Source organism: Vanessa cardui, chromosome 25, assembly GCF_905220365.1.
Source record: "Vanessa cardui chromosome 25, ilVanCard2.1, whole genome shotgun sequence".
NCBI classification, from domain to species: Eukaryota; Metazoa; Arthropoda; class Insecta; order Lepidoptera; family Nymphalidae; genus Vanessa; species Vanessa cardui.
Window position 1 is genome coordinate 295453 of NC_061147.1, and position 13967 is coordinate 309419.

Sequence of the window (13967 nt, forward strand, 5' to 3'; positions counted from 1 at the left end):
TAAATTAATAATTATTTTTGGAAAAACAAAACTGAAATAAAGAACCAACTAGTTCAAACAAAGCGATAAAAATATCGAAATTAAAAATTGTTTTGCTGACCTTACCTACCAAACTAGTTGACATTGACAAGTATAGGTTGAGATTTCATTATAATTATATAGAGTATATAATTATATAATTATAAACTAAAATTATATTACAGTATAATTATATTACATTCATATTGGAAGATTTAATTACAAATTTTTACATCGTTATTTTTATATATGTAAATATACCTAGTTACATTACTATTAGATACACAATTGCGGTTTACCTATTCATGCGGTTAATATATCTAATTACATATAAAAGGATATCTCATGAATATTATATGCCTACATAACTCTACAAACATTTGTGTGCCTCCATGGAGTACGGCTGACCTAGTTATAATAACATTGATTTCTATATACTTACCTTTATATTACAGTAGGTAGGTACAGCTGTGCGCGGTGACTCGTATTCGCTACTCGATATCTAAAAAGCTTTATTTTCTTGCTTGAGATATGATTGTTGAGAATGGATACAAAACTAAATTGCGTATAGTAAAGTAACAGCCCGTAAATTTCCCATAGGTGGGATAAGGCCTCCTCTTCCATTAAGGAGAGGGCTTGGAACATATTCCACCACGCTGTTCCAATGTGGGTTGGTGGAATGCACATGCAGGTTTCCTCACGATGTTTTCCTTCACCGCCGAGCACGAGATGAATTATAGACACATATATAGTGGTGCTTGCCTGGGTTTGAACCCGCAACCATCGGTTAAGATTAACCACTGGAAAATTTATTAAGATATTCTGTCAAGTACCTAAGTCTGTTTAGCATTGGAGGCTGGAAATTGATCGTGGGTAGGTATTTTTATCATTATAAGTTGGTACATGTATGCACAACACGGTAAGTCACTTATATTTTGTACTATTGTAATGTTTTACATTGGAATAAAATAAAAGTTAGAAAGTCAGCTATAATGAACGTTTAATTACTTAAACTATAAATAAAGAAATTACGTTTATCCTATCAACTAATTAGCCTAGTGTCTGCTGGTCGAAGCGTGAGCCAGAGGTGAAGTCCCCATCGTACTCGGTACCGTTGGTTGACGGCGATTCATCAGTGGTCTCGATGTTGTAACTCGGATGATTGCCTCGTTATCTGCTACGAAGAATTATTGAATTCACGGCGATCGTTTTCGTGGTCTTTGTGTTGTATTCCCCAGAAAGTTCGAGTAGGTACAAGGAGAATTGTGGAATGTCTATGGAAAATATTTTGCGAAAACTATAGATCGCTAAGTTATATAAGTTAAGTTTTACTGTTGATGCCAAGTTGCAATGGGGCCCCCATTCTGCGGCATTCGCGGTCAAAAAGATTAGATTATGTACCGATGTTGATACGGCTCGCTTAGTAGGGGAAAGCCGGGTAAAGTGAATACCCCGGGCAAAGTGAATACTCCCTACTACTCCTAAATTATTAGTTTGTCATTCAACACGCCACTACTGTTACGTTCGGCCATCTTGATTTAGTACGCGGCAAACATCGAAGCGAGGGGCCGCGTCGCGTCCCGTCCGCGGAACGAAGATTTGTGTTTTCGTAAATAAAAGATTGATTTTACACGGTAAGTACATTGATCATTTCTCCAGTATTACTAGTTCTTGATTTTTAGGAATGTCTTAATTCAGTAGCATATCAAAGTAGTTTTTTATGGTACATTTAACAAAGTGTCAGAATTATTAGTTTTTGTTTGAAATGTGTTAACCTCAAAACTTACCTAGTCGGGCAAAGTGAATAGGGCAAAGTGGATATGGTATCCACTTTGCCCGCTATTTATCATTGCTGAATTATTATCTAAAAATGTCTTTTATTTGTTTCAGATGGTAAATAAATATAAAAAAAAAACTAAGCAAGGGACGTGGGAGGAAAATGCTATGCAAACGGCTATTAATTTGTGCAAAGCTGGAGAACCAATAAAAAGCACAGCTAAAAAGTATGGTTTGGCTTATGCAACATTGTATAGGCATGTAAAAACGGGCGTCGCTGCTTCAAAACTTGGTAGATTCCGTCCTGTTTTCACTGAAGATCAGGAAAAAGAGTTGGTGACATATCTCAAAGATATGGATTCTGTATTTTTTGGCTTGACTAAAGATGAATTTAAACATTTAGCGTTCATCTACGCCAAGAAAAATAATTTGAACTACCCGAAAAACTGGGACAAGTACGAAAAAGCCGGAGATGATTGGTTATCGTCATTTTTGTCTCGTCACGATCAAATATCCCTCAGGACTCCAGAGGCAACATCGGTTGCAAGGGCAAAAGGATTTAACAGACGTGAAGTTGGACGTTTTTATGAAAACCTTGAAGCTTTAACAGTAAAACATGATATTGATGCATCCAGATTATATAACATGGATGAAACTGGTATATCTACAACCACAAATAAGCCGCCTAAAGTGCTATCAACGAAAGGAAAAAAACAAGTGGGCATAATCGCCAGTGCAGAACGTGGTCAACTAACGACAGTCATAGGTTGTTGTAATGCCGCTGGTTCATTTCTTCCACCATTCTTAATTTTCGCCAGAAAAAAGATGCAACCCAGGCTACTTGATGGTGCGCCTCCCGGCACTCAAGGAACCTGTACTCCAAATGGCTGGACTTCAGGTGAGGTGTTCTTTGATTGGATGCATTTTTTTGTGGAACATGTTAGACCTACCCCTGAGAAAAAAATAATTCTCTTATTGGATAACCACGAGAGCCACAAGTATTACCCAGCTTTAGATTACGCCAGCAAGAACAATGTCGTAATTTTATCTTTGGCCCCACACACAACTCATAAAATGCAGCCCATGGATGTAGCGGTCTACGGCCCACTGAAAACTTACTTTGAAAGGGAGGTAAATTTCTTCCAAAAATCGCACCCAGGACGCATTATAAATCAATACGATGTAGCCAGACTGTTATCACCAGCTTTTCTGAAAAGTGCAGTAGCTCAAAATGCAGTTCATGGATTTGAAAGACCTGGTATTTGGCCAGTGAATAAATATGCTTTTGGTGACGAAGATTACGAACCAGCCGCTGTGATTGCAGGCACGTCTAATATGAATATTGGCACAGAAAGTACAAACTCAATCGAAACGATCGATATTCCCAGACCTTTTGCAGACACTTCTTCAACTCCATCGCCTTCACTTCTTCAAGAACTGATTCAATCAAATTCAGTAGATCCTTTATCAGAAATATTTCCATCTCGAAACAGAACTCCCTCTTGTGAGTTTCAAGACTTTGTTGCGCCCATTGTTAACACGCCTGAAAAGATTCGTAGCGACGGCTGTACATCTGAACCAGAACCTGGATGTTCGCGAATTGTCTCCGCTTTTGGGCCAGATATAGCTACTCAGAAAGATGACGCAGTGCTGCCGGAAACTGTAGTAAATATTCGACTAAATATTAGCCGTGACAACTCACCTGATCCGAAACTGGGATGCTCAGCCTCCCACTACAGTCCCTTGATGTTAAGACCTATTCCAAATCCTGCCAAACCAATGACCACGCGTAAACGGAAATTACAAAAATCGGAAATATTAACCAGTACCCCGATCAAGGAAGATCAAAAGCAGAAATATGACAAAAATAAAGTTAAGAATATTACTAAAAGACTGAATGATGAGTCAAAAAATGTTCCTAAGAAGACTAATACACAGAAGAAAGACAAAAGAACTGCTAAAAAGGTTAAACAGCCAAAGAAAATGAAAGAATTTAAGGATATTTTATGTTTTTTTTGCGGTGAAATGTATATTGAAGAAGATGGTAAACCAATTGAAAACTGGATTCAATGTGACATTTGTCAACAATGGTGTCACGAAGATTGTTCTGCTTTTGATGGCACTCAAGGCTATACCTGTGATAATTGTCAATCTTAATTTTCTTATTTTATGGTCAAGTTATATTTTTTTTTTCAGTTTATCAAAGTTATTTCAGAGATTGAATATGGGTATTCACTTTGCCCAAGTACTGTGTTCACTTTACCCGGGGTACCGGGCAAAGCGAATACTTTCGTACTTTTTTTAATTTTAATTGCAGTTGATTATTGTTTATATATTAATGTTAACTGGTGTACGTATTTGCAAGAGCAATAAATAAAGACTGATTTGTGATAGTTATTTTGTTTTTGTATTGTATACCTTTTCTGCTATAGCCTTAAATACCTTAAGGTATCCACTTTGCCCGACCTTCCCCTATATTTCAGTTACTTTCACAGTATAATGTCATACGGTATTATGCTGTGGGGCAAAGCAGCCGCTATCCATACTATATTTGTGCTACAGAAGAGGGCTATTTGCGCAATCTATAACCTAGGAGCTAAAGAATCGTTAAGGAATAAATTTAGAGAAATCAAGATATTGACTGTTACTTCTCAATATATATTCTGCAATGTTATGTATGTACGAAAAAATATTAATGATTTCATGAGAAAAAGTGATACTCATAGCATTGGTACAAGGAACAAACACAAACTTGTTACTCCTGTTACTCGACTACATAGAGTCAGTAACTCCTTTGTGGGGCAATGTATACGATTTTACAACAGGATCCCAGAAAGCGTTCAAAATGCCTCTGTTGCCAAATTTAAGAAAATTATTAAGGAACGCTTGTGTGCAAAAGGTTACTATACAATTAATGAGTTTATGATCGATAGCACACCTTGGGAATGAAACGATCGCCTCCTAGCTATTTCATCTCATATTAAATTGTTTAAATAATATATGAGACATGGAAAAAAAAAAATCCCGCTGAGTTTCTTTCGCCGGTTCTTCTCAGGTCAGGGTATTTTCTTTTCCGAACCGGTGGTAGTGTTTCAATTGACCATCAATAAGAAAGTGTAATGCTTCTATATTGAATAAAGTTATTTGAGTTTGAGTTTGAGTTTATCAATACATTTATAACAAGCCTAAGTACTCAGTATGGTGTTACACTATTTATTTTTAAAGTTTAACTACATATGCATTTCATTGCTTCCCTTTGATAATTCGCAAACATCCCCGAAGTTACATAACAAAAATATTCCATACTCCTATCACGAAAACTCGTCTTGGAAAACTGGCTCCGATAGTGCGCATATGTGCTCGACATAATGAATTGACAAAAGTTATACATGGCATTGACATCTTTCATGATAGCTTCATTGCTTTTAAAAAAAAGCTCATGGATTACTTTTTGTTAGCTAAATAGTGCGTTACATTCCTGTTTTTTTTCTGTTATATTATTTAGTTATAGTTATTACGTTTATAAGCGACGATAGCATGGGTCATTTTTTTTTTAATTGTATAATATGTTTTATTTTCAACTTTAAACAAATATGTTGACATGATACACTATGAATGTTATGTACACTTGTAATCGATGTGCATATCAGAAGTTGTTTTTCTTTTTTTGGATGTTGTGTAAGCCATCAATTAATATGTATATTGTTAGTGTACTTATTAAATAAATAAATAAAATAAATAATGCCAGTATTTTGCCGAGAGATGGCGCTGAATTATACGAAATTGAAATCCAACTTAAGCTTGCGTCGCTATCTAGCGGGGTGGTTACGTATTTTCAAATATTCATAGTAGTTACGGTAATGTACAGTAGAGTGCGCTGCAACAGTAATACTTTTACTATTGAGTTTTTATTACTAAAGTGATGATGCACTCAACACTATGAATAAATATTTGACCAGAGGAGAGAGAAAGAGAGTGTTCAGAGGTTAATAATTGATACTACTTCATTATATAATTAACAGTGACAATCATTAACCATCAGCAGCCCATATTCTTCCACGGCTGGACATATGTGATGTCAAGATCACTGCCAGTGACGATGTAGTTTGTCAATACACGTACCTAGTAGTTAGGCTTGTTAGCAAAGTTATTTCACAATATTCATAAGTGGATTGAAATGATTTAAAGAAAATAATGTAACCAATCTTATACTAAAGATCTTTTAACACATTAATGTTAAAATCACCACACACAATGATTTCTTTCTCAAATTGACTTAAGGACATCTTCACTATAATACTTATTCTCAAATAAACTACAATTCTACACAGTTGAGTCTGTATCTTTTTGTAAAGTATCTGGGGGTCTTGACTTCTATGAGATCTCAAAACTTTTTAAGATGGAAAGACTGCATCGAGAGACATGGCATTTTTTTTACATTTAATGTTTTTGGTGGGATATCATTTCTTACTACTTAGTATAAACAAGCCTCCACTTATAGTATTTACTGTGACGAACGCACTTAACAGTTTGAATTTGGAATGTTGAAAAGATCAAATTTTTCATACATTTTTATGCCATAGACAATACATTAATTTTATAGTATAATATGACACAAATTAGATTGAGCATCGGAAAATACAACGAAATGAAAATAAAACCGATTACTGCCATTCGACGCTATTCGTCGATATAGATTCTCGCGTCAGTTCAACCAAAGAAAACAACTGCATGTAAATCGACGTGTCAAATTGACGAATATATTAGGTCATATGATATTACAAGTTATTACGTTTGTGTAAAGATCATATTCACATGAGAAATAAATACTGATAATTTGGGCTAGCGTACTCAATTCGGATGTGATCAGTTTTACGAATTTTGCCAATGCTACATCTAAGTTGTGTCGTACTATACGATAATTCTGTTTCATTTTCGCTCCCCTTAATATCCCGTATGTTTTGGTGTACGAGGTGTGTTCAAAAAGTATCGCGAATTTTGAATTTTCGCGGGTTACGTATATTCGAATTTCGATCTTTTTGTGGATTTATGTTGGTACTCATGTCTCTCACTTATGCCGACAAGCTCGGCTATTTTGAATGTTCACTTAATTGTTGACAGCTGCTTTGCTTGATATTGGCCAATTGTCGAATCACCATTAGAGAAGTTGCTAAGGACCTAAACATATCGATTGGCTCGTGCCATTCGATTTTTATCAATGATTTGGGCATGAGGCGAGTCGCCGCGAAATTGGTACCAAAATTCCTCAATTGCGACCAAAAGCAACATTGCATGAACATTGCTAATGAGATGTTGGACTCTGTCCGCGACGACTCAAATTTGCTCCAGATGGTCATAACTGGTGACGAATTGTGGATTTATGGTTTATGGTTATGACGTGAAAACCAAAGCTCAATCATTTCAATGATAGCTGCCGCACGAACCAAGACCGAAAAAAGCGAACCAAGTTCGGTCGAATGTGAAAGTTTTGCTGACAGTTTTCTTCGATTGCAGAGACGTGGTGCATCATGAGCTTTTGCCACAGGGTAGAACGGCAAATAAGGAATATTACCTGCAAGTTAGGCGCAATTTGAGCGAAGCAATCCGCCAGAAACGCCCGGATTTGTGGAAGAACAAAAATAGGCTTTTGCAACAAGACGCCCCTGCGCACACATCGTTGCTTGTGCGCGACTTTTTGGCCAAAAACAACACATTAATGATGCCGCAGCCATCGTATTCCCCAGATCTGGCCCCCTGTGACTTTTTCTTGTCTCTAAACTGAAGAGGCCCATGAAAGGACGACGTTACGCTACAATTGACGAGATAAAGACGGCATCGTAGGAGGAGCTGAAAAAGATGAAAAGTGCTTCGAAGATTGGAAAAACCGTTGGCACAAGTTTATGGTCTCATGGGGATAACTTTGAAGGGGACTAAATAGGTATTCATGAATATATAAATAATTTTTGAAAAAACACAAAATTTGCGATATTTTTTGAACATACCTCGTTTGTTAGAGTAAGAAGCATAGATTTTTATTTTAACCTGGTTTATTGCCATTTCATGCGCTTATTTATGAAAAACACTTGAGGTGTCGCATGTGAATCGTCTTCAAGTGTATACCAACCTGCACGGGGCAGCGTCTGTTTATAGTATATCTAACGACGAGACCTGATGTTAACCGACCCGCTCACGTTTTTGGGGTTTGGTTGTCATGTTATAGGCAAAAAAGTAGCCTATGTCCAAAGTCAAAAATCTTTATTAAAAATAGCAGTGATTACACTTTCTTATTGGTTGTCAAAAAATCTATCACCAGTGCGAAATTTAACACTTCAGACATGAACCGGCGAAAGAAACTCAGCGGGATCAATTGTACCTAGTATTAATGGAATGTACGTCATTTTATTTGGAAAATCATTTATGTTTTTGCGTACATACATAACATTATCAAAAAAAAAAATTGAGAAACGACATTCATTATTTTAATTTCTTCAAATTTACATCTTAACGAATGTTTTGGGCCCAGGTTATAATCTGCACGAATAGCCCTTTTCTGCAGTACAAAAATAGTATTAATGTCAGCTGCATTACTCGAGTAGGATGCCATACGACATAATACTGTGAAAATAACTAAAATATAGAAGGCGAGCAGTATCCACATCAGTCAAAAGTCTATTCTTTTTTTACCGCATAAGCTGCAGAGCTGAGTCTATTCGCCAATTTATTTATATGGGGGCCCCATTGGAGCTTAGAGTCTATGGTCATAACAAGGAACTCTGTTGACTCTATAACATCTAATGCTTGCCCGTTCAAAAGAACATTTGTTTTGACACATGTAAGATGATCCTACTCCCAGTAGTGAATTTAATACATTTTGTGTTTTTACTTAACAATAGATTATTAACACTAAATCAATGCACTATTTCATATAGTCATACATTAAAAGACATCTTTTTATTTTAAAAATTAAGGACGTGTCATCAGCAAATAATACTATCTAGAGTTTATCACCAAATATCTTCAAATTCGGTTCAGTGGTTTTGGTCGTGAAATAAGCGACAGCCAGACAGAGTTACTTTCACATTTATAATATTAGTATAGATTAATTTCATCGCCAGTTCAAAACTTGGGTAGCTGAGATGTTACGTCACTTGTGGCTGTAGTGACAATGTTACACCAACTCTTCAGACTGGAACACAACTATACTAAGAATTGCTGTCTGGCGGTAGAATATGATGAGTTACCATCGACCCAGACGAGTACGAAACCCTTGACCCAAGTATGTGGGAATGTCTCGGCTCAGCAGTAGATATCATTTAGTACCCTATATATCTTCTGATATACCCCTACCCTGAGAGTACCCTATACTTTCAGGGTAGGGGTTAGGGATATGCAGAGTTTTATTTCAAAAATAAGATTTATAGTTTCAGTACAGGTGATTAAATAAAACATCGATTATTTTAAACCAACTTTATTTTTAGCTAAAATATAATAATTCATACATCAAAGAAGATATCTAAGTATACAGTAATAATACCGCAAAAATACAAAATAAAGAAAAAAAAAACATTAATTAGGTAATCATATAAAAGTAAAATAAGTAGCTACCTTATAATACATATTTGAAAAAATCAAAACGCCTGCATTTTGTGCTATTATTTTGAGTCGTGGCCGAAATTTAAAGTCAGATCTTAAAACTATAAAAAGAATCGGGAAGTGGTCATTGGACGGTTGTCGAGTAAAAAGCAAACTCAACGAAATAACCAACAGAAAACAAAATGGCGCGTTGCGTTTAGGAACTCGCGGAGATACGGTTGTAAAAAATATTTAAATGGCACAAAAATAATGTAAACTGCCATCGAAATTATCTTCTCAATCCCTAAGCGCAACCCGCTCCGTATAGTCTGCTAGGCGCCACGTCACACCGAATGTATCTCTGACAAACTTTTACAAATGATTTTAAACCATATTGCAATAAGCCAAGGTCCAAATTTATATAACTTTGTCAGAGTTACATATCGTCGACAAAATGACGACATTTGATATCTCACGGGCTCGCGAGCCACTAACAGAACACACCAACAAATCAACGTGCGAATACACAAAAGTCCAACTCCGATAGAAAGAGATAGAACGAACAACACTCGACGTCAACTAGAGACGGATACACCAATGATTATGTCACAAAGATTGCTCAGTGGTCGTACAGACGTACATACAGTCGGACTCTATTCTAATATGGCAAACTATCCTGATATGCAAACCCCGAGGGAGACGGGGCGATGCGGGCCCCGCGTGCGACAGAGACGGACGACCCGGGCCGAAACGAAGGACGAAACTTATCTACTCTTACGCTAGCGGCTCCCCGCGACACTAACACGTAGCCACTTAGTACCTAATTGTTAGTAAAAATCCCTTAACGCATTCAAAATATATATATAATTATATGTAGTTATACAATATAGTAGCTGATCCTAACGACGTCGTCGGTATAAGTAGGTGTATAGTTATAGTACATCTATCTGTTTTCAAATAACTCTGTGCCTAATATACATTTAAGCCGATTCGTTCGAGAAGCTCGTAAAGGGAAAGTGGACAATCCGTTATCATAAAACATTAATCTACGAGTCAAGAGTTTGTACCGTCACTCAAATGCGCAGACCCGCGGTCCGGTTGTACTCGACACGTGCCGGAGATGCTCGCAACGAAACGGTCGGGCGAAGCGTCTTACGTTACATATATAATACATAGTATTTCATCGCTTAACACTAAAATCCTCTTACGACTCCATACGATACACCGACTACTGTTTGATACAAAGGTACAGGTAGAGCCAGAGTCCTGCGACTCCGGGGAGTCTACGAAAGCAAGCGAGGGAATCGTATTTACGTATAAACTTGATATGATCAATTTTGAGACTTACTTACAAGTTACCGCACCCGCGGCCGCGCCGACGCGTCGGGCAGTGTCGGTCAGTTTGAAATTAACTAGTTTGTGCCTTTCCTTAATAAATTTAGATAATACGTTCTGCGTTTAGAAAATTCTGTGTACGATTTGTCTACAAAATCAATTCCATTATAAAAGAGTGCCAAGAAAGGTCTCGCGGCTACCCGGACGCGACCGCCGCCGCGCGAGCCGCGCAGGTGTATTACATCAGCGGGAGCCGGCCGGCCGGGCCGGGCCGGGCCGGCCGGGCGCGCCGGGCGGTCGGGTGCGGGTGCGAGCGAGAGCGTGCGCGGGCGAGAGGGAGGGGGGAGAGTGCGATCGGCGGGCGCTTTACATCGTGCTGTTATCCCACTCCAGCTGGCTGATGTTCCTGTACTTGTGCTGCTTGCCCGCCACCACTGAAACGGACGCGGGCGGTCGCCCTTTGAAATGTGTTTGGAACCAAATCATTTACAAGTAACGGTAAAAGTTTAAATTTTAACGATACAAGAGATTGACACCAGAAATGTTAAGTTAAAAACCTTTTTTTGGAATGGATCTATACACAAAGACAATATTTTACTATGGGTACGCTGGTTACGTATAGTACTCGTTCTTGGGTGGTAAATTTTTTTATAGAATTTATGGCAAGGAACATAATTCATTGATGTGATCTTTGATGATGATAATGTTTTAAAATTTTGAAATTATTTTTTCGGTCAATGTATTCGTTATTTGTAACGTACTCGAGGTCAAAGAGAGGTCATATCTCGAACGACGTCTGTACCTTCCTCGTCCTCGTCCGAGGAGTCGTTGTGCTCGGAGTCGGACTCGGAGCAGGACTCGCCGTCCGAGCTGTCGGCCGGCGCCGGGCCCGCCGCGCGCGCCGGCGTCTCCTCCATGGGGTTGACGGTGATGGTGAGCGCCGAGTCGTCCCACGCCATCTCGCCGTCGTGCGGCGCGCGGGGGGCCCGCGGGCGCGCCGCGCGGCCCGGCCGGGCCCTCGCGCGCGCCACGCCCAGCGCCGCCAGCACCACCACGGCGCCCACGCACACGGCGCCCATCAGCACGGCCACGTTACCTGCGGACACGAGGCGTGAGTGGAGGGGGGGGGGGAGTGTGGTCGCGCTCCCGGGGGGGTACTCACTGGAGGCGCGGTCGCGCGGGTGCAAGTCGAGCAGGCGCGCGGCGGGCAACTCGGCCGCGTGCGACGAGCGCAGCGCGTGCGCAGCGAACGCGCGCGGCGCCAGCGCCTCGGCCGCCGCCTCCGCCGCCGGCTGTGGACCACCACGGTCTTGTATCAGTTTCACTCTAGGCATTAGTGAGCTCCTGTGATGGTCGTCCGCGCTCACCTTGTCTCTCGCGACGTCCAGTTTGTCTGCCAGGCCGGAGGGTCGCTGCGCGTGCGCATCCCCGGCGGCGCGCGGGTGGACTACGGTCAGCTGCGAATGTAGTAAAATTAGTTTAAAACTTGAAAAAATTTAAGGGTAGTCAAGTAGTCGATCATTCGAGCCGTAAAATTAGCAAAATAAAGTGAAGGTAGGCATTGCATTGGAGGTCGCCGTTATTTGTGAAATTTGTTACTCACGGTCTGCACGTATTCGTTGCTGGTGAAGCGCCCGTTGAGCTCGGAGCAGGTCAGCTTGAAGACGCGGTTGAGATAGTAGGCGGGCTTCTTGTTGCTGTACTCGATCTCACGGAGAATCTAGACGGTAATAAGTCAGTTTAATCAAGATTATCATCACTATTCATCATCATTTCAAACGATTTTTCTTTTTTTTTTGATAAAATTTAAACTTTTGTTTTGTACACGGTCATTTCTGAATAACATAAATTTATATATAATTATAAAAAATGTTTTTTTTTTATGTATTATTAATAAGAACAAACATGAATGACCAAAAAACTTTGTCAAACATTAATAAATTTTAGGATTAACTGGCGCTGAGCCAGGGGGCTCCGTGTCGGGCGCGCACCTGCTGGTAGTTGCGCACGGAGTCGGCGCCGGACAGGCTGACGCCGTCGCGCGTGAGCGCCGCGCGCACGCCGGCGGGCGGCGCCGCGCCGCGCAGCGACAGCGCCTCGTGGTCGGGGTTGAGCGCCGGGTACACCGACACCACGCACGAGTCCAACTTCTGGCTCTCCGCTTCTGCGGACAGTACACGACTCGAAATGCTGATCTCGCTGGCTTGACCAATTCATACAACTCACACCTCTCACACGGTTGACAGTGTCGAACCGTAGCCGAAATTTTGAGATAACTGTCTCGAGTTGTTAACGTAAAGATCAATAATAACAAATTTGTATTCGTATTCGCTGGCAATCCCGCTGCGAAATATCTCAGTACCGGAGTCTCACCTCTAACGTTGTCTCCAGATCTGGCGAGGACCTGCACCCTCAGGTCCGGGAAGACGGGCAGCCCGGCCCGGAAGTGGGCGTAGTCGCGAGCGGCGTCCGAGCTCCCGTTCAGCAGGATCGTGGGCGTCTGGGGAGCCAGCACCATCACGTACGACTCCGCCGGGCGAGCTTTGATCACGCGGCCGTTGTCGCAGCTGAGGGAGGAGACGAGGGGAGGGTGTAATGTCGGAATGGTCCCTGGGAGACTGGTGTCGCGGGGCGGCGGGCGCTCACGTGATGGTGGTGGCGAGGTGCACGTTGCGGCGGCCGGGCGTGGGGAAGGAGCGCGCGTCGCCGTAGGCCACGCGGCGCACCAGCGTCTCCACCTCGGCGGCGCCGTCGCCCTCCACGGCCACGGAGCGCAGGTACAGGTCGGGCGCCAGCGACAGCCCCTCCCGGCAGCGCGCCGCGCAGCGCAGCGCCGGCGCCGCCTGCACGCCGCCCGCCACCACGCCCAGCCCCGCCAGCCAGCCGCGCAGGTGGTGCTTCATGTCGCTCTCCGTGCCTGCCGGGGGACGACATTTGAGTTAATCCGGTCCGAGCCAGTCGGAGGCCACATCGACCTCAACTATCTTTTTTTTTAAGTTATAGGTTGGCGGACGAGCATATGGGCCACCTGATGGTAAGTGGTCACCATCACCCATAGACAATGACACTGTAAGATATATTACCTTACATCGTCAATGGGCCACCAACCTTGGGAACTAAGATGTTATGTCCCTTGTGCCTGTAGTTACACTGGCTCACACACCCTTCAAACCGGAACACAACAATATTGAGTACTGTTATTTGGCGGTAGAATAACTGACGAGTGGGTGGTACCTACCCAGACGGGCTTGCACAAAGCCCTACCA

General features: G+C 41.4%; 2 protein-coding genes across 2 annotated transcripts in view; one reads left to right on the top strand and one right to left on the bottom strand.

The window, feature by feature from the left end:
- The first annotated feature begins 1483 nt into the window (after positions 1-1483).
- LOC124540479 lies at positions 1484-4187 on the top strand. Its single transcript, XM_047118085.1, has 2 exons — positions 1484-1652; positions 1909-4187. Exon 2 carries the CDS (start codon positions 1909-1911, stop codon positions 3949-3951), a length of 2043 nt encoding a protein of 680 aa, XP_046974041.1. The 5' UTR covers positions 1484-1652; the 3' UTR covers positions 3952-4187.
- Positions 4188-9246: 5059 nt separating this feature from the next.
- Positions 9247-13967, bottom strand: part of LOC124540556 (calsyntenin-1) — a 203432-nt gene continuing 198711 nt past the window's right edge. The window contains exons 11-18 of the mRNA XM_047118230.1: positions 13348-13618; positions 13075-13268; positions 12693-12865; positions 12305-12421; positions 12069-12158; positions 11864-11993; positions 11504-11797; positions 9247-11135 (exon numbers count right to left, since the gene is read on the bottom strand). Coding sequence (XP_046974186.1) covers positions 11068-11135; positions 11504-11797; positions 11864-11993; positions 12069-12158; positions 12305-12421; positions 12693-12865; positions 13075-13268; positions 13348-13618 — 1337 coding nt within the window. The 3' untranslated portion in view covers positions 9247-11067. The remainder of the gene's footprint in view (positions 11136-11503; positions 11798-11863; positions 11994-12068; positions 12159-12304; positions 12422-12692; positions 12866-13074; positions 13269-13347; positions 13619-13967) is intronic.